The sequence below is a fragment of the Pygoscelis adeliae genome, unplaced genomic scaffold (assembly GCF_000699105.1).
Source record: "Pygoscelis adeliae isolate BGI_AS28 unplaced genomic scaffold, ASM69910v1 Scaffold123, whole genome shotgun sequence".
Classification (NCBI taxonomy): Eukaryota; Metazoa; Chordata; class Aves; order Sphenisciformes; family Spheniscidae; genus Pygoscelis; species Pygoscelis adeliae.
In genome coordinates, this window is record NW_008824650.1 from 2,873,590 (window position 1) to 2,893,666 (window position 20,077).

The 20,077-nt window shown below is 39.2% G+C and overlaps 1 protein-coding gene across 1 annotated transcript; it reads right to left on the reverse strand.

Moving 5' to 3' along the window:
- Positions 1–4,282: 4,282 nt before the first annotated feature.
- LOC103915641 lies at positions 4,283–9,833 on the reverse strand. Its single transcript, XM_009322509.1, is given in 3 exon segments — positions 4,283–4,387; positions 4,389–4,897; positions 9,499–9,833. Coding segments are annotated over 3 exon segments (843 nt in total). The 5' UTR covers positions 9,728–9,833.
- Positions 9,834–20,077: the final 10,244 nt, after the last annotated feature.

The following is a 20,077-nucleotide window of genomic DNA, read 5'->3' on the forward strand; positions in this document are numbered from 1 at the left end:
AGTTCAATGCTTGAAACTCAGCTAAAACTATGGTAACAGTGATGAAAGTTACCGTCCCATGATCTCCAAACATGAAGAAGCTAACACTGAAGGGTTTTGAAAATCAGGTGCACTTGAGAACTGGGACTTTCTAATATTTGAAGTTTTCAATTTTTTCTCATGTGTTCCTGTTTCATTTCTACTACAGCTGCTTTAGGAAAAAAAATATTTTTTTCATTTGACAATGTGCCTGCATTGTATTTCAGTCTCTTGAAATGTAAGTATAGCAACTTTTCTCATAACTAAAACTACTTCACTAACAAATCAAAATTTACTGAAATTGTTCTTCCATAATGTCCTTGGGAATTAAATTGAAAGACTTCTCCGAAGGCAAAATGCCTTTTCTAAATAAGTTACAGTCAGTACAAAGCACAGTAATATGCTAGAGGAGCCTCAGGAAAGGACAAAGTGTTTGCATGAAAGTGCTTACAAAGGAGTTAGTTACTTAGTCCATGCATAAACCTGTACTGAGTTTTAAATCAAGGTATTCAAGGTCCATGTTTAATTAAGATAACTAATTCAAAGCACTTTAAAATCAATTTTAAAGTGTTTGCAGAAAATAGTATCACTAATTTAGTTCAGATGGGTCTATAGGTAAGTGGCTAGATAAGGTTATAAAATTTCTGTGATACTGATTTAAAAGTCAAAGTTGCATTCCCTGAAATGTTCTTAAGTGTGTCATTGCAAGTATCTAGGCAAAATGATACTGAATTAATTTTTTGATCGTTTTAATAGTGACCTCTTGTTAACATGGGATTTTCCTTTCAGTTGTTATTCCTTTAGCTTTACTTGGTTCTCTTGTGGTCTACAGACTTGGAGATATAACAAGAATAACACTCCAGTATAATGATAGGCAGGAGTACAAATCAGCAAGACAAGTAAACAGAAAGTTAATATATACCACATATCAAAGGACAATGAATTCTTTTAAGTGTTTCCCTCCAGGTAGTTTCTTGTTTCCTAAGGGCTAGTTGTTATCTAGTATTTTCTCCCTATTATACCTATACCTATTATGTGTATCTGTGTTTTATCTTATTTTTCTTTCTAATCTTTCTTTAAAACTGTAACCACTGTGAAGAAAAAAAATGGGTAGCTATGATTCTTTATTAATGTCTCATGCCTACCCAGTAACAGAAATCAGCATCTGAGCTGGAAATTAATCTGGGCAGACCAGTTAATTGAAAACACTAGAAAAACTGAAAAATCACAATGAACACCTCTTCCCAAACCTATGTCAGCATTCTCCTGGAGAAACTGGCTGCTCATGGCTTGGACAGACATACGCTTCACTGGGTAAAAAACTGGCTGGGTGGCCGGGCCCAAAGAGTGGTGGTGAATGGAGTTAAACCCAGTTGACAGCCGTCACAAGTGGGGTTCCCCAGGGCTCAGTATTGGGGCTAGTTCTGTTCAATATCTTTATCAATGATCTGGACGAGGGGATCGAGTGCCCCCACAATAGGTTTACAGATGACACCAAGTTGGGCGGCAGTGTTGATCTGCTCGAGGGTAGGAAGGCTCTGCAGAGGGACCTGGACAGGCTGGATCGATGGGCCGAGGCCAACTGTATGAGGTTCAACAAGGCCAAGTGCCGGGTCTTGCACTTCGGCCACAACAACCCCATGCAGCGCTACAGGCTTGGGGAAGAGTGGCTGGAAAGCTGCCTGGCGGAAAAGGACCTGGGGGTGCTGGTTGACAGCCGGCTGAACATGAGCCAGCAGTGTGCCCAGGCGGCCAAGAAGGCCAATGGCATCCTGGCCTGTATCAGAACTAGTGTGGCCAGCAGGAGTAGGGAAGTGATCGTGCCCCTGTACTCGGCACTGGTGAGGCCGCACCTCAAATACTGTGTTCAGTTTTGGGCCCCTCACTACAAGAAGGATGTTGAGATGTTGGAACGTGTCCAGAGAAGGGCAACGAGGCTGGTGAAGGGTCTGGAGAACAAGTCTTCTGAGGAGCGGCTGAGGGAGCTGGGATTGTTTAGCCTGGAGAAAAGGAGGCTGAGGGGAGACCTCATTGCTCTCTACAACTACCTGAAAGGAGGTTGTAGCGAGGTGGGTGTCGGTCTCTTCTCCCAAGTAACTGGCGAAAGGACGAGAGGAAATGGCCTCAAGTTGCGCCAGGGGAAGTTTGGGTTGGCTATTAGGAAAAATTTCTTCACCAAAAGGGTTGTCAAGCATTGGAACAGGCTGCCCAGGGAAGTGGTTGAGTCGCCATCCCTGGAGGTATTTAAAAGACATGTAGATGTGGTGCTTAGGGACATGGTTTAGCGGTGGACTTGGCAGTATTAGGTTAACGGTTGAACTTGATGATCTTAAAGGTCCAACCTAAATGATTCTATGATTTTGCTGCTTTTACTGAGGATAAGTGGAAAATTCTTCAGGCGTTACTGTGGTGTACTCATCGCTATTGGTAATAGCTAGTGCTTTTCAGCACTATCTCAAGGGCTGTCACTTCTAGGAGACAAGGCGCCTGCCTACCTGCTGGTGATGGCTGGGTTGGTGTGGGACACTACAGAGTTTGGGTCTGAAACTGTGAGTGGCATAGAGGAAATGACGTTTGGCCAGAGGGAGTAAAATAGCATTATATTCCATGATATTTTTTCTTTTTTTTTTTTTTGTGGACCTAACAAAGTACTGTGATACACTTACAGCTGTGAATCTTCTGCAATGGAAGCGTAGGCTCTGACAGATCTGTGCAAACACCTCCAGATGTAGTATCCTCCATCAAGCACAACAAAAGTCAGTGGAACTGCATGAAGGATTAATGGGTGGAAGTTGTGTTGGATGCAAAGAAAATGGTAGTTTCTCTTAGAAACGGATAACAGTGCTATCTCTTTGACAATAGAATTTTATTTGCACATTGGTATTAACTCTGTTTTCAAGATATCTTATGAGGGGATGGTTTATCTTTCTTGCTGAGAAGAGTTTGTGCGTAGAAAGACATAAACCACAGCTGAGCATCTTTGGCATCTTTGGTTTTGCTCACTTTTTTTTGTGTGTGGATGGTGTGATTTTGAGACAGTGGTGGTAACTGGGCATGTGTACTTGCAGACTGTTTGCAGGGATCACGAAGAGCTTTGTGGGCCGTCCACCTGATCCTCATTTTGCTGTCCTTTCAGGGCTCAGGTAGGTATGGAATGGTTCAGAAAAGCCAGTGGCTGCCAGGTGTATAGCTCAAAATTAAAGTCGCCATGAAATGGGGAGACATTTCAAGTCTTCAATTTTTCTGAAGCCTACACTTGAGAAAGAGACCTGTCTGAATACTTGCAGCCACAAGTGGGTGATACGTAGCTCATGTTTTTGTCATTGAAAAGCACCTGCAAAAGAGGGTCTCCTTCCTCCAAAGGTTGGGCAGGAGGGGAGACCAGCAATTACTACTCACTTTTAAAAACTTGCACAGGTTTGTGGTGCAGTTGTGCCACACGAAAAAATGTTAAACCCTATCTACAAAAAATAGCTGTACTGCTACAGTTATATTTGTGTAGTTGAAATGGTTATATCCCCTGTGTGCGCACACAGTTGTAACAGCAGAAAGGTGCATTATACTTCTGGTAAGGAAGGTACTGTATATCAATGTATCGGTGAGTTAAGTAATTATTTCAGACTTTTGTTTTCTAATGAAATACTGGGGATAGATGGGAACCAATAATATGTTGTTACAGAATTTATATATAATGTTGTTACAGAACTTATATATAAGAAAAAGGTGATATTTACTAAGTCCCATTAAAACAACACTAGAAATGAGCAGAGGTTTTATTCATTGATTTTAAAAATACACACATCAGAAAGTACCTTGAATATCTTTTTTCGAAGAAAGTGAATGATGAAATCATACGTTCGTTAAGTGTACCAATCATCTTCAGTACGGTTTCATTTGTTACTTGTTTATTGTCTAATTAAATAGTACCATACTGAAATTTAGCCTAGTTGCTTCATCAGTAGTTCTACTAGTCTTTGCTATAGCTCTTTCAGGTATTTCAAATATTGCTGTGATAAAATCTTAGTTTCTAAAATCAGTAACCTGAAAATAGGAAAAAAAAAAAAGAGAAAATTGCTCTTATGTCTCAAATAACAGAAGTGAGTATCTGTCATTGCAGGCTAGCATCTTCATAAGAACATCTCATTTTACACTGTACTGTAAAACAACAGATTGTATAGTAAGGATCTTCCTTGGCTAATAAAAGTAGTAGACCCTCAGCAGGTGGATCAGAGTAACTAGGAAGACTATTTTGCTATTTGAAGTTTTAGTCGAGTTTTGGACTAAGTTTTATGTAGTACTGAATGTCTTCATTGTGAGACATACAATCCAAGCCTCCTTGCTGTTTCAGAAATTCTGGGCCCTTTTTTATTAGGGAAAGGGTAAAAGTTCAGTTTATTGCAGGCTGGCATGCATTTTGTAGAAGAAATATGTTGATGTGTCCAAACTACTGAAGTGGCTGATTTCAGAGGAGGCTTTTGGCAGGTGCTTGAAATGTTGCTGCCGTTCTCTTTGCTGAAACTGTTCAACACGCTTGAACTTCCCAGCTGACTGAGCGCGGATAGTTCACTTGCTCCTTCTAATTCTTTGGGTTGCAGTGTGCCGTTTCCCTTTGAAATCAGTCTCTGATTGTCAAAACTGCATGGTCCGTTCTTGCAGTGGGAAAGATCCCAGGTAACTCCTTGCCGAGGGGCTTGGACCAGGCGGTGAATTCCCAGGTGGGTACGCCATGGTGAGTTGTCTTGTATGTTGCCACTGCTGTTCATCTCCAGTCTGACCTTTCTGACAGGAACGCATTCTGTAAATGACTTTGATCTTCTAACTTTTTTATTAATTAAAACAGCATTGACCATTGATTCTGGGAGAACAGATTCATGTTCACCTAGAAGAGAAACATATATAGGCACATTACTATGGTGGCATAAATTAAGGGTGTAATTTCTGTGGCATAAACTCAACTGAAGAGCTTTAACAGATGAGTTTATCTGTATTCTTTCCATCTGTGGCTGAGAGTAGTGCAAGTTCTTTTGGTGCCAGGTTATGGAGTAGAAATACTTCATGCTTGGTTTTGCAGTTCTGAGGACATAAATGGTACCCTAGGGTTAGTCAAATGAAAATGGAGATTTATCAAGTCAGTATTGATCTAACTGGTACTCTAAGACTCATTAACAACACAGATTGAGAATTGACTTTACGTAATTATTTGCTTGTAAGCAAAAATTCTTAAGGTGAGCAGGGACTTGCTCCCTGTGTTGGTAGGTGCTGTGATGGGGAAGACAAAAATGTTCTGTTTAATACTGTTTCAAGTTTGTATTCACAACTTAAAAATACTGTGACCGCTTCTAGATGAAACAAGTTGTGAATTTCCTTCTTCTTTTTATAATGATGGATCATTAACATATAGGCTTGTATTTTAACATTTTACTGCAATTTTACTATTGTAGTCAGTATAAATGGTGTAAAGTAAATAGCTTATCACACTAGTGTTGCCTGAATGATCGCTTAAAGGAAAAATCTGCTTGCTCCCTGAATGGTATAGAGTAGCTGTAACAGTGGGAGAGAACCTGGTCAGTATGAAAGTTACTGTTAGAAATGTATAAGATATTAGGGGTAGAAATGCTAATGCTACTTTAATTACACGTAGCAGCCATCAAATTACTCACATGACTGGCTTTCTGTGCCTTGAAAATGAATAGAAACTGAACTGTTACACTAAAGATACAGTGCTGTTGACATTGTAAGTATTAATGAAATATCCTTCAGTTAGTATAAATGTAGTTTAAAGTAGGAGTTGTGCAGAATGCTGGCCTTATTTACAGGGTTGAGTTATAGGAACAAAATTCAGGAACCCTGAATTTGAAATGAAGCTAGTTCGAATAGGATGCTGCCTTAAAAAAACCCAACAGCATAACACCCCCCCCCCCCCTTTATGACTGTCTTTCGTACCATCTTTACAAGGAAATATTTGAAGATGTCAGACCCAGCTGATTTATTGGCAGTAAATGAACCTGTACAACATGGCTTTGGCTAAGGAGGGGCTTTCATGACTGCCTTTGGCTCCCACTGCTGAAGCAACGACACCAGCACAGATTTTTTTCTGCTCCCTGGGTTGGCCTCATATGGTTGATCTGATAAGAGCCACTTTGCAGCATGGCTCTGGGAGCGAGAACTGTGTCAGCTCACATCTTCCGCTCTCCTGCAGCGTTGCCAGGAGAAAGGAGACTAAAGCACATGCAGAGCTTAGAGATACAGATGTGTTTGTGCATATGTCTATACAGTGAAGTACGCTGACAGAATTTCCTAGGGTGAAACCATTCGTAGAGATAAGAACACACAGTTCTCTATCATGGAAAGCTTGGGCGGCTGCAAAAAGTCCACTTGCAAAATAGATCCCACTGCGTTCTGCAGATCAGCACAGTATAGCACCAAGCTACAAAACTTAGGGCTTGTTCTGCATATGTGAGAGAAAAAGCAAGAGAGAAGGAACTGAGAGACTCTGAGGTGATGCAGCTTTGCACGTTCTTGTGGATGTAGTTGCACTCTTGGCTGAACTGGCATTGATAGGCAACATCAGGTTTTATTTTGAACCTTGTGAACTGGTCATCGGAAGAATTATGATCTGGCTTGAGTTGATCAGAGAGTTCAAAGTAATGCATCTAGTCCAATTTTAATAGTCTGGACTGGTTTTGAGTTCAGGTTTGATTTGATTCCTTGGCTACAGGTGCAGCACACAAAATTGAGCAATGACCTCTGATAGAAACGTGAGAGTCCTGAACTACTGTGTGTTGATGTAACACACATTCAGCACTCTCTACACTTCTAAACAAAGCTTTAATTAGATCTTTGGTCTGTTCCTTTTTTTTTTTTTTTTTTTTTAAAAAAGTTGTGTGTAATAGCCTTGTTGCAGGGTTGTTTACCATTTGGCCTTTTTCATGTGCTGTCATCACAGATATTTTTAAGTTTCTGGAGTGACAAAAGTTAATCTTTCTTCAAGTTAGCTTGGGAAATTTTTGGAAGAGATTTCTGCAGTCAGAGCCCCAGTGTTTATTCTGTTGTGACTGCATGCGCTGAATGCTCCCATTTAATTCCTAAAGTAAATACTGTTTTTCAGCTTCTTAGCCAATAAATAATGAATACGCTACTGTATTATCCCCTAGCTGGTGGCTTTCAAATCTTGTCATGCTCTTTGTTTTCAAATAATCAGGAACAGGCAGAAGCATGAACGTGGCTGCGTGTTTTGGGGAAGGAACAGAAGAAAGTTCTTTTCAGGTGACTTCTCAGTTACTAACCCACCAGTCAAAAACCTAGAGAAGTTAGAGAATCTTAATTTCTGTTTAAGGGTCCACAATTTCATGACTCTGGCAAACAGGCAGTGACATACAAAGCTAAAAGTCCTCAAGGAAACTTGGCGTTACCATTCCAGTTGTGGTGCAATAAATCTGAAATGCTCAAAATCCCTGTGGTATCACGGAAGGACACCTGGTCTGTCCTGCAGAAACAATTATAGGGTTTTACTAGTTAGAATAAAGACCTTTGGCAGGGATTTTTTTAGACCATGAGGGACTGAAGGTGCCCTCCTTCCATGATGTTTGAATCTCATGAGGTTTTTGTGTCTGGCCTCTGAGGTTTGTGTGTATGTGTGGGGTTGTGGTGGTGCTGTCATCATCATCCCCTTCCCAGCCCAGCCATAATCTTGCCCTCTAGGTAGGGAAACAGTTTGCTGCCAGTACAAAATACTGATGTGTACATGGACTGCCTTTTGGTACTGGCTGGAATTTCTGGATAGTTTAAGCTCGTAATTTAAGGAGTGTAGGGCAGTAGGCTATCCCAATATGGCAGTGTTCATTTCTGCTTGACATGCTCTTGGAAACTGATGCATATAACAGGTTCAAAGTGCTGAGCTATGTAACAAGTTTTCCCAGCTTCCAAACCATAGGAATGTGTAAGATCAACTTTCAGGACATTGAGAACTCAGCATAACAAAAAACCCCCAAACTTCAACTGCTTCTAACAGTAACATTAATCCTTTCCACACAGGTTGTTTAAAGATAAAAATTCCGTGCAGTAGGTTATGTGGTTTTGTGAATGTTTTGGGTTATGTGTATGTATATGAAAATATTTGTATGTGAACTTCCAGCCCTACTAAATTTTAAACTTCCCAGAAACTGTGCAGTCCTACTTTCTTATGTCTTTTCTTTAATCTTCAGATGGTGTCCTTGCAAAAAATCTGCTCTGATTATATTCATTATATCTGAAGCTTCATTTGAATTTAATCTGAATACAGACTTCTGCTTCCTTCCTTTAACTGACTTACATTTTTGCTATAGCTGATGGGCTGTTTTGTCTTCAAGTTAGTTGCCTTTTCATACCTGATAAAATAAGCTTCTCTCTCTCTCTCTCTTCCTCACAGAGATTTAAGTTCTTTTAACATAAGAATTTCTAGACATTTGGATGAAAGAATATTGAAGAAGTGAATCTATTGTATTGTTCATAATTACGTGGTTTTTCAGTTGTTTTGGTGATACAGTCTGACACAGCCAAAATCTAGAACTGCTGAAAAATGTAGAGGAAAATGTAAGGAATGAAATAACCTAAGTTCTGCATTTGTTGAGCTAAATACTAATATGACAGGTGAATGAAGCATGTTTTTCATATTGCAATTAAATTCAGAAGACAACTTCATTAATTGACTTAGTATTCTCAATATCACTTTAACTTAGAAAGTAAATGAAAGTATATCAGTGTAGTATTGTAAGCAGTAGTCTAACTGAAAACTTTAAAATATTTGGAAGTTTCTTATATAAAATCTGTCTGATGTAGCAGGTAGATGAGTGATACATATTGTTACTTGTTTTTCTATTTATGTACTTTCCAAGCAATATGCAGTGAAAACGCTTTCAAAATGGGACCTCTTGTACAAAGCTTGTATCTTAGTTACCCACTATGACATTTAGTATAAGTTATTTTTTTAACAAAACCCCAACTTGTGCTAGTCTCTTGATATTTGCTATTGCTTCCTGTAGTCTTGTAGGACACATTTCTTTACACAGATAAAGAAGAAGGGAAAAAGAGACAGACGACCCAGAATTGCTTGTTCTGATGGAAGCATTCAAGAGAGCAGAAATGTTACAAAATACATTGCACAAATACACTGATGATAGACATGCAGTACATGGCTCCTGTAAGAGTTGCCATTTGTGTTTAGAATTTTACTTTACTGACATAAAACCTGTAAAACCTTATCTCAAATACGTTCATCTGTTTCAAATTCACGTTAGTGTTTCACTGCTGTGAAGCTAATTGATAGAAACATAAGACCACCTTTCAGTGAAATGAATAAAAAACCAAAATGACAGAAAAGGAATTCACTTTGTACCTCTCTTGAAGCTGAGCATAAAAAGAACAAAGCTAGGACTTATTCAAGATTTAAAGCAATAGTCTTTACATCTACATTTGCATTGTTTCCTATAAATATAAGCATACCTGTTTTAAATACAATAACGTGTGACTGCAGCTTTTGCTTCTGTTTTATATGGTCATACTGCTCCTCAAGTAAGCTTACATCCATCTTGGTTGGCTGCTTATCATGATCTGAAGCCTGTTGCTCTGAGGTATGAGTCACTGAAAAAATACCAGTCATGTATTTGTAAGCCCTCGCCATCTGTTCCAACAAGGAAGAAAAAGTCGTGCAGAAGCAGAACATTTCCTTCATTGTGTTGGCAAAAAAAGCAAATCAAGTATGAAGCATCTGAAATCTTCCTAAATAAAGAAGTAACTGTCTTCTAAGTATGGTGACTTCTTTCAGAAGTTGCGTGGTCTACTCTGGAGTTGTGGATTTCAGTTGGCTTGTTTACATGCAGTGGGTCTGAAGCTACTGCATACAGAGTTCGTGATTATAACTGGATAGCTGGATTTAATGTTGACTTAAGGTTGTGAGCATATGAAGCCTTGCCAAAAAAACCTGTGAAATACAAAACCTCATTGAACACAGTCAGGTGCACAAAGAGCTGGGTAATACTGGTTTATGTAGTAATGTTAATTCTTAAAGGGATGCTGTCATGGTGACCTCCCCAAGACAGTAGTTCTACCAGGGAAATCTTTCTTCAGGTTTCTTTCCATGTATTTTGTATCTTTTCCCCTCCACTCCTCTTCCGTAACTTTCATCCAGTTTCATTCTTGCTGCCGCTTCTTGGGGCAGTGGGGTGGGAAGGGAGGATTTGTTATACCTTAATAATTTTGTGCTTATTGCTCCCTTTTAAGAATGCGTTAAAAGTAGTCAGGCCTGGGTGCGGAGTCTAGACAGTATGTGCCAATGGCACTTGAAATCGGGAGGCTGGAGATAGGAGTGCCTTACTCCGACTCATTCAGTTTTTCTGCCTTTCTATAAAATGAAATGAACTATAGAAGTATTCATTTCCTTACTGAGAGCTGAACAAGCTCTTCAAATGCATGGTAAGCCACAGTTTAAAACTTACCATACATGTTATAGTATTGCCACATATAACGAGGCAAAAATTTTAAAAATACATGGCTTTTGAGCATATCAAATTAAGTACGAGACTATGTCTGGACTATGAACTGCAAGTTTCTCTCCCAGAAATAGATCCATCTGATACTGTTGCAAGGGCCCAAGAGAGTAGTATGTAAAAAAAAAAAAAAAAAAAAAAAGCAGTTAAACAGTAGTTTTAATATAATTGTGCATCTGCTAGGTTCCTTGCAGTGAAAAACATTGCATAAAAAACATTGTGAAAGGGCAGTGTGTGGAAAGAATGCCAGTGTGCTGTATTTTTCCAGTTACTGGCAGAAATTATGTGATGATTTGCATCATAAATGATTTACTGAATCAGGCTCAAATCCTGCAGATCTTGGGAATCCCTTTGGAAGTTGTGCATGCGCAGGTGACGAGACTCTAGTTATGCAGAGCATAGAGTTCTGGTAAGGCTCAGCAGGCTCACACGTGTAAGTCTGCTGTAATTCACTTACTAATAATTGCTTTTGCCTTCCCAGTATGCTTGTGTCTTGCAAAACATGTTGCCTACTTCAACTGCGGTCTTTTTCCGCCTTAGCCAGGGAAAGAACAGTAAACACAATATTTTGTCAGACACTGTAGAGACTTTTCAAGTTAGCTTCTCTCTTGACCCTGGAAAAAGCACGTGTCATGTTAGAGTTGTCCTGATGTATCGTGGCTCTGGTAGATCTACTTCGATATTCAGCCTTCAGTAGTGACAAACACCTAGTGCTCTGTGGAAAGGAGGACCTCAGTTGCCTTTTTTGTTCAGCGTTCTGAGTTGTTGGCACATGAAGTCCTCCTTTGGACCTCCAGGCAGTTGGTTTATACATTGGGGCAGGAGATTTAACTAACCTCATTACTGTTTGAGCTGGCATTCAATACAAACATTATTAATGGTCATAAAAGTTACCCAACCTTTTTAAAATTCCAGTCACACTATTTGACTCATTCACCTCCTGTGAAAGTGACTTGTGCAACGTGACTATGTCTTGCAGAAAGAATTACCAGGATAGCATCCTTGAGCATGAAATGTAGGCTCTGTCTTAAAAGATGTACGCTTAACTTCTCACTAGAAGGGCATTTAAAGTATAATGAGTTTGTATCTGATCAGAATTTAATATTATTATTATTATTAATTATTTGTACTATACCATTCCTTCAGGATCATGGCAAAGCCATCACACTTGGTTATGCGAATGGATTATAGAGGGCAGTCTCTTCCCAAACAGTTGTGTGGGTAAGCAGCAAAACCAGAAACCGGGAAAAGAAACCAGATGCCCAGTGAAATGAAGTGAATGAGTCCAGGTGGTACAGCAGATCGCTGGAACCAGGAACAGGGCTAGCTTTTGTTTTGCTGAGCCAATCCCATACACATTGCAGTTTGTTTCCTTTTCAGGGAAAGCTTGTGAACAGGGCATCTTGATTCAGTCTCAAGGTGTGTATACATGTGTTTGGGTGTATACATGTGTTCGTGTGTATATGCATTGCTATCAAGGTGTGTGTGTGTAATATATATACACACACACTCATTCACACACACTTACCTGTGTGTGTTTTGTGAATAATTTGCAACCAGGATATGATTCATAAAATGAGTTGCAGGTCTAATCTACACGGTATCACAAAGTATATAGGGTTAATTGTGGTTTTGGTGTGTAGTGAGCTGATGTAACTAATCTTTGTTATGCCACTGACATAAACTTGGAAGTGGATTACCTGTGGGTTCTGTTCTTATACCATAGTGGAACAACTTCCTTTGTACCCCTAGCCTGTTTAGGTATTACTAATAAAAAAAAAAATTAAATTTTTTTAAATATACATACACACACAATTATGACTTCTGTTTAAATCAGTCAATTGTTCAGTCTTCTTTAAATTGAGTTACTTGGATCTGCAGACCACTGTATACTTTTAAAATACGCAGCAGGTGGCACTATTGGAGTGGTATGACTATCTTTGCCTTAGTCCTAAAATGTTAGAGGCCCCCATTTGGCTTGCAGGTTGCTGAGGAATATAAGCACTCAAGCCATTTCCTAGCACTGGTACACATATTTCCTAACAGTACTATAGGTTCTGAAAATTTATTGCCATGATTAGGTTTGTGTAAAAACTTGTCTGTCTTTAATTGAACAAACTCCTGCCAAAAGCATCATCTGAGAGTGATTTTCGTTTGATTACCCACTGAAGTCTGAATTGCCATATTTCCCTTAAGTTTGTCTTTCCATCACACAATTGAAGCGATTCTTCATTTCCCTGAGGCAAAAAAACCTGAGAATACTTCACAATCCAAAAGCAATGGCTTTTAGAACTTGAAGTAGATGTTTACTGCCCTTGACCTTGGTTGCAAAATTTCATTAAAAAAGATGCAAATAATTTTATCTCATACTAATTAATTTGTGAGTCGTAAATTAGTTTTTTATTAAAAAAATGTTTGGAGGACCTTATAGGAATAATTGTTGATTTAAAGATAATTAAAAATACTCACAATGGTTAACTGAATGCACTTCTGTAACACTGGATTTTACTGCACACCTGGGACCAGAGGTACACATGATTATTCATGTTGTTCATGTGCAGAACTATAGACATGTCCAATGCTGCTCATGCAGGTTACAAAGATAGAATACAAGTATCTGTAGATTTTTAACTGGCACTGAGAAGGAAAATCAGAGTTACTGTGATAATCCCCTTTCTCTAGCTTTCTATAGTGTTTTTTTAATTTAAATGCAGTCTTGAAGTGTTGGAAAATGACTATTTTATTGTTAGAAAATGTAATAACGAAAAGAAAGGTAGGAACAGGGTGGCTGCTATTATTTGGGGTCCAGACAGTAGTAGTAGAATCAATAGTAATTGTTTACTATTTAATGAGATTTTTTGATAAGAGCACATATATTTCTGTTATTTGAAAGCACAACCTTAAAGCATGCCACAGTTAGGGACTGGTGTAGGTAGTTAGAGCACAGGACTTTCTGATGATGCCAGATTAGTTTTTGGCGCTCTCTGCATGCCCATGCTAATGGGATGAAGGAGCCTATGATGAAAGTTTTCATTATGATCTCAAGATGTTTCTTCTGATCAGACCTTTCATGTGCTTTCAGACATAAAGGGTTCAACTGTGTCAAAGGGAGGGTGGCCCAGCTGTCCTTTAAGTCCCTCTGAAGGTTTGGTGAGCTTGGGTCATATGTAGTCCACCTTCACATTTCCTTGATAGTATTCTGTTTTCCCCTGTTATCCCGTGAGGTCTTTATGTAAATATAATTAGGTAGTGTGTGTGTATGTAGGTATATATCAATATATCTGTATATCAAAAATAAATGAGGAATGTTCTTTTGTTAGCTGCTCTGAGAAGGTTGCCTGGTTAGTACAGGCTGTAAAATGGTTTGCCAAATTTCTATTCCTTAGATCCCTCACTTAGGTGACTGAATCCAGTACCGCTGATCCAGCCCTAGTGATCGGGAGGGGTTTTGCAAAACACTGGTGTGCCCAGGATGAGGTAGAAGCTGTAGGAAGCTCCAAATTGCTCCAGTCCAGTAGTGAGCTCTGGCATCTCTGGTCCTGTGCTCTGCCTGGGCGGCTATAAGGGCTTAAATCATAGAATCATTAAGGTTGGAAAAGACCTCTAAGATCATCGAGTCCAGCCGTCAAATCAAGGACACCAAGTTAGCGCTGAGGATTTCATACCAGTCATCCTGTGCTTCACCTTTAATACTCGCGTATCTGGATTTGCACGTGTTGAGAACTTGGTGCTATCCAGTTCCCTCTGCAGAACCACATTCTGTTTTTTATTTTGGGGGCGGTAACGTCAAATCAAGGACACCAAGTTAGCACTGAGGATTTCATACCAATCATCCTGTGCTTCACCTTAATACTCGCGTATCTGGGTTTGCACGTTTTGAGAACTTGGTGCTATCCAGTTCCCTCTGCAGAACCACATTCTGTTTTTTATTTTGGGGGCGGTAAATGCAGTCACACTGGAATCACTGGATTAATCTAAGTCAGATTGAATTGTGCTGGTTGTGAGGAGTTAAATGCAGTGGGTGTTCCGTATGTGTTTTTTGTGCCTAGCATAAGCAGCATTTAAAAACCTCTGTTCTGTCTTGACTGTGTTGGTGCTGAGGATTAAGTAACCTTCCTTTGGAGTGTTACTTGCTGTGGAAAATAAACTAAAATGCTGAAATTTTCTCTGTTAGGGGGCCACTCACTCTGTTGGTTGTCTGCATTATTAGTCCCTCTGTGTAAACAATCAGCATCCAAAACTTAGGGTCAGGAGTTGTCATTCATTTCGTAGTTCTGCTGTCCTTGCCCACTGAGAACTTCTGAGATTCCCTTTTAGAAGTGACTGTGCAGAAGCAAGCCTAAGAAGAAACTGAAGTTATTTACCAGTTAGAGATTTTAAACAAATGAACCCTGACATCTTTCCTTACCATTTCCCTTGCTTCCTTCTTAGTTCCGGGGTTTTTTAAATTAGTATGACAAACAAGATGGTTAGGTTTACTCCATTTTGACCTCATAAAACTGTGCATGAGAAGAGGGTGGGAGGGAACTGAATGGCCTTCAACAGTCCTCTTCAGAGGATTTTGGAAATTCATTGAAGCTTCCTCGATCCTACAGGTGCCTTAAATTCCAGGTAAGCAGAGTTCACATTTCTGGTACTGCTACCTAAGTATCTTTTCTATACCAACTACTTCTATGACTGTTTCCTATCCGTAGAGTTATGATGGGTACAGCTCTGAGAGGTGACAGCAGCCTGTGTTTATTCATTCTCCCAACAGATATAATACGCATATAGGAACTCTGGGAGAATTTCAAGCAGGGTCTAAAATGAATTGGATAAGCTATATAAATTTTCTGCCTTGATTTTTCCACCTGTAAACTACATGATTTTTATTCATTCTTGATTGCAAAATGTTTTTTGATTCTTGCAGGGTGGTGCTGAAAAGTGCAAGGCTCGGCCCTTATTAGTTTCCACTTCAGGCATTGTTTGAGTAGGAATGAGTTTATCTTTGATTGTTTTTAATCAATAAAATGTACTTATCTGTAATGGAGTTTGATAAGAATTGAGCATGGCATGAAAGAACTGGTTAATCTGTTGTTAATGAAAAGTTTTATCTGCATGACATCTTGCTTCTGAGATATTTGCTTTTGAGCATTAGGACACAAACCACTTCAGTATTCATCTTCAAGGAAATCTGCCAGGTGTATAAGTTAACTTCAATAAGCCTTGCAAATGACTCTAAGATAGTCCTCCAAAGAGGATGGTGAAATACTATTGCTATTGTGAGAATAAATATGGACTTGAAATCTGTGCAGGGGAGGAAAGTATCCTAAAAATAATTTGCTATTCAGAAACATCCTTCACTTCACTTCCATGCAGAGATCTCATGAGGAATTTGTACTGCACTTCATAATCACTAGTAGACTAATTGAGTCAATGAAATTACATCTGTAAAACTAGAGTATATAAAACCAGATACAACTCCACAGTGCCTGATTCGGTACCCACTGAAGTCAACACATGTTCTGTTGAATTTGATAGAAGTGGAATTGGAGAATTTTATGTACGTGATTACATAAAAGCTGCAAATTGACCAATACCTATGAAAGTGACAATATAATTGAGATTGTGTAGTTGAGCCATAATTTAAATTCTTCTCTTGTACCCATTGTTCACGTGCACGTGTATGTTTTTATATGGAATCCTGCGCCAATTCTTCATGAGGTCTCTGTAAAGCACCTTAATTGCTTAATGCAGTACCACACCTGGGATTTTGAATATGCACATGTCAAGAATTAAATCAACCAATAAGTATGTGGAATAATTACTATACCTAAATAAGCTGTCTTCAGTCTCCATGTAACAACTGTGGTCTGGGCTTCCTCTTGTGGAACTCATGCATTGGGCTTTTGCTGGATCTTTATACATACTTTCATTTGTTCACAGTACAGTCAGTAAAATTACAGTGCATAACAGCCACCTCGATCCATTGCTTCTAAACATCAAGTACTTACTGTTACCGAGTGAATAACGAGACTCTCCACAGCATTTGGAGGTACAGACAAACACAATGGTTACCACAAAATCATGTGCAGATGTAACTTCAACAGATAAGTGTATATTTAGGGAAAGGAAAATATTTTTGGTGTTATAATGCCACCTCAATAAAAAGAACAAGCAACTTTGTCTTTTAATTTATGGTACTGTGGTATTTGATATTATCAGTACTTGGTTAAGCATTGCTGGAGATTTTGTGATAACAGAGTACCTGCAATGCCAAGTAGAAAGGGAATGACCTTTAGAGCATTGTCGTTGTTCAGATATCTTTCCAGTAGGTAGGTCTAGTGCTCAAGCTGAGATTTTTTTTTTTTTAAGGTGATGTGTAAATGTGTTATTGTTGTGTTACTTGGGGCTTAACATTGTAAACATCTCCCACCTAATTAGCAGTGCTACACGTGACTGTCAGGTTACTTAGCGAATAGGTTGGCATTTATCTGACCCAGCTCAGTATGTTTAGTGTTTCTGAGGCTAATTAAAGACCCACAAGATTTCTTATTGGGAAAAGGATAATTGTGCCAGCAGGCCTAACAGTGCTGGCCCGTCTAATACGGGCTGCCGCAGTTGTATTGCATGTGCTTAACTGAAGTCTGTATGTGCAGTGACTCTTACCTGTCCCATTGTTTCTTCTATGCCAACCTATGCTCATGTACAAATGTGAAATACCTGTTTGGGGCTTAGAAATATTTGGCTGCCTTGCTACTTAAAATAACTAGTTAGATGTCCAAAATCTACAGCTGGAACCGAAAGGATTGGTAGCTTTGTAGTTGCCCATGGACTTCTGTCACTTCCTGTGAAGGTGTGCGTATTTTCACATCCCATTAAATTATGTAGCCAATATAAATCAGGATAGCTGGACTGCTGTCAATATAGTAATCCTAATTTATATCAAAGGTCTGGTCTCTCTGTTCTCTAGCTTGTCGGCATGTCTAAGATGACGTGATGATAATGAAGCATGGTATTTAGGCTGTCACTGATTTCAAAGGAGTTCACCTGTGTAAAGCTGAAGAATGCAGTTAAATCTGAGTTTGTATCAGGGTGCAACTGAGATCAGAGGCAGATTTTTGATACTCAAAGTGAGAATAAAAAGTGAAAAATCTAGTATGTAGGAATATGGAATACAGTTAGAATAATTTATGTTTTGCAATGAATTGAAGTGAATGAGCAGTTGAAGTTAACTTGACAGTGGGGGAAGGAAAAAAAAGCATTAATTGACATACTAGTTATAACTTTTCAAAACAGCCAGGGGCCTAGGAGAGCATGGAAGTATTGCTTCTCCATCAGGTCAGAAACTAGTTAATAGGAAAAGGGGAATAAACTCGCTTTTCCCTTTACGCTGCTCTATGTGTCTTGAGTGATTAATCTGTGCTCTGCCTCGAGCTGTTAATCTGCAGTGGTGATATTTCAATTATAAACGGCATTTTGTCCATTCCCTCTGGAAATTCTGGGTTTGTCAGTGCTAAGGCATCACTAATACATGACTGCAACTTCACTGATAACTGCACAGCTAAACCTTGTTTGCTTTCAAGAAACAATTTTGGAGGTTTATGGTAGTATCTGCCAGCATAAACTTTAATGCAGAAAGAACAGCAGCAATGCACATTTTCCATACACAAACAACTAAATTTGAGAGAACACTGCCTTGATGGAAGGATGGGCAACAGAGTGACTGGGTAAGGCAATGATTCTCCAAACTTCCCTATTTTCTGTAGGAAAACATGAAGAGTGAAAGTAGCAACATTAACATTCCTGTGCTGCCTTTGAGTGGATTCTCCTACCCTATTCTCTTGCACCTTTATATCTAACTTAAGGAGGTCTGATGACACGAGGGTGTTTATTCCAGCCTTAACTTTTCTGTGCTACTTAAAGCAAAGTATTTCTTGCTTTCAGGACTACTCTACCGATCTGATTGCTGAAGAATATAATTGGTTCTTACATCCTTATAAGATTGCTTTATTTATTTATGAACTGTTGTTTCCTTTCTACTAACCAATACCTCCTTTAAAAAAGTTAAAAAATCCACTAATGTCTTTCTTTCTGAAGTCATTTATCAGTCTTACGGCTTTCTTCAGAACTGACTTCAGTTTCTCTTCATTTTTGCGAGTAGAAATTGCGGCATTTCAAGCCTCAGCCTCTGTATCTGGTACTTGTTTACAGGGAGCGTGCAGCAAGTGAAAGGGCAGAGCAAGCCTCTCCTCCCTGGCTCACCAGCCCCATTCTGCGTTAATGGAAAAGCAGCCTCTACGTGTTATTTGATCCTTTGTTGTCTGGTAAGAGTGACACTAAGGAAACAGTTCTTGGTAACATTTTAAAAACTTTATTTCCTTGCACAGCCTCTTCTTGGTTAAGGGAGACCTTTGTTCGGGACAGGTCCATCCAGCATGAACTCCTTAGGGCAGGGAAATTCCACCACTACCTGGTGGCCATCTGGTTTAAAGAAGACAAACTACAAACTGGGTGACAATTCTATATACCTTTATTTTTAAGTGGACTGGTACTTCCACTTACTTCATTGGGATGCTTCCTGATTGCAAAATATTTGGATAAATTTGCAGGATTAGACCCTAAAATACAGGCCAACAACACTATGCATTTGAAGGGGTTCCCACATTGTAAATATTTTTCAGACGACTTCAATTTAAACTCTGTCTTATTTAAAGATTTTGTCATTGCGTTTCTAATACAGGTACTCTCAATACAGAATATTCAAAGGTGGTGTGATAGAGTAAGATTGGTTTAAAAGTCAGTATATTGGAATGTTTGCATTGTAGGTTGAGAGTCTTCATGATTAATGTTTTAAAGGTTTTTCTTTGCAATAATAACTAGAAATCTTAAAAGTATAAACCTATGGGAGTTAGGGCTTTGAGAAATCACTGGGAATGTTTAAAATATATTTAAAATGTTGAGTATATGATGAAATCTAGTAATATTTTATAGTTTGAAGGGCATTTCAAATTAAGTATTTGTACTGTTAAAACAGTTTAAGATCCTGGGCATGCAAAACCTATTTGACTTCATTAAGGCTCTGCTGAGATACCTCCTTGATTGCAGAATGAAAGCATATTTTAGATGAGCCTTCTTTTGATTAAGCAATTCCTCTTTGCTTGTCACATGCTATGGCAGGTAATGTAAAACCCGAAAACCTCCCCAAACCCGCCCAACTAAAAGAAAAAAAGCAAACCACAAAACAAAGCTTCAGCCAAAATAACAATTCTGCATTATTTTTTTTTTTAATAGAATACTGTGGAAGTGTGTTTGTGCAAACCAGAGTGCGATACCACGACAGGACTGGTACGTATTAATGGAATATTAAAATTGTGTGAGTTCCTCCGGACTGCGGTTTGAAGCTGCCCCTCTTGTGCTCCCGTTTGTCGGGCGGTCGCCGTACAGCTTCCTCGGGGCTTCCTCACCGACGGGGGCACCGGCAGGCCGGGGGGATCCCAGGCGTTAGCACGCAGTTACTGGTCTTCAGCAGCTGCCGTGTGCGGTCCTGGCACGCA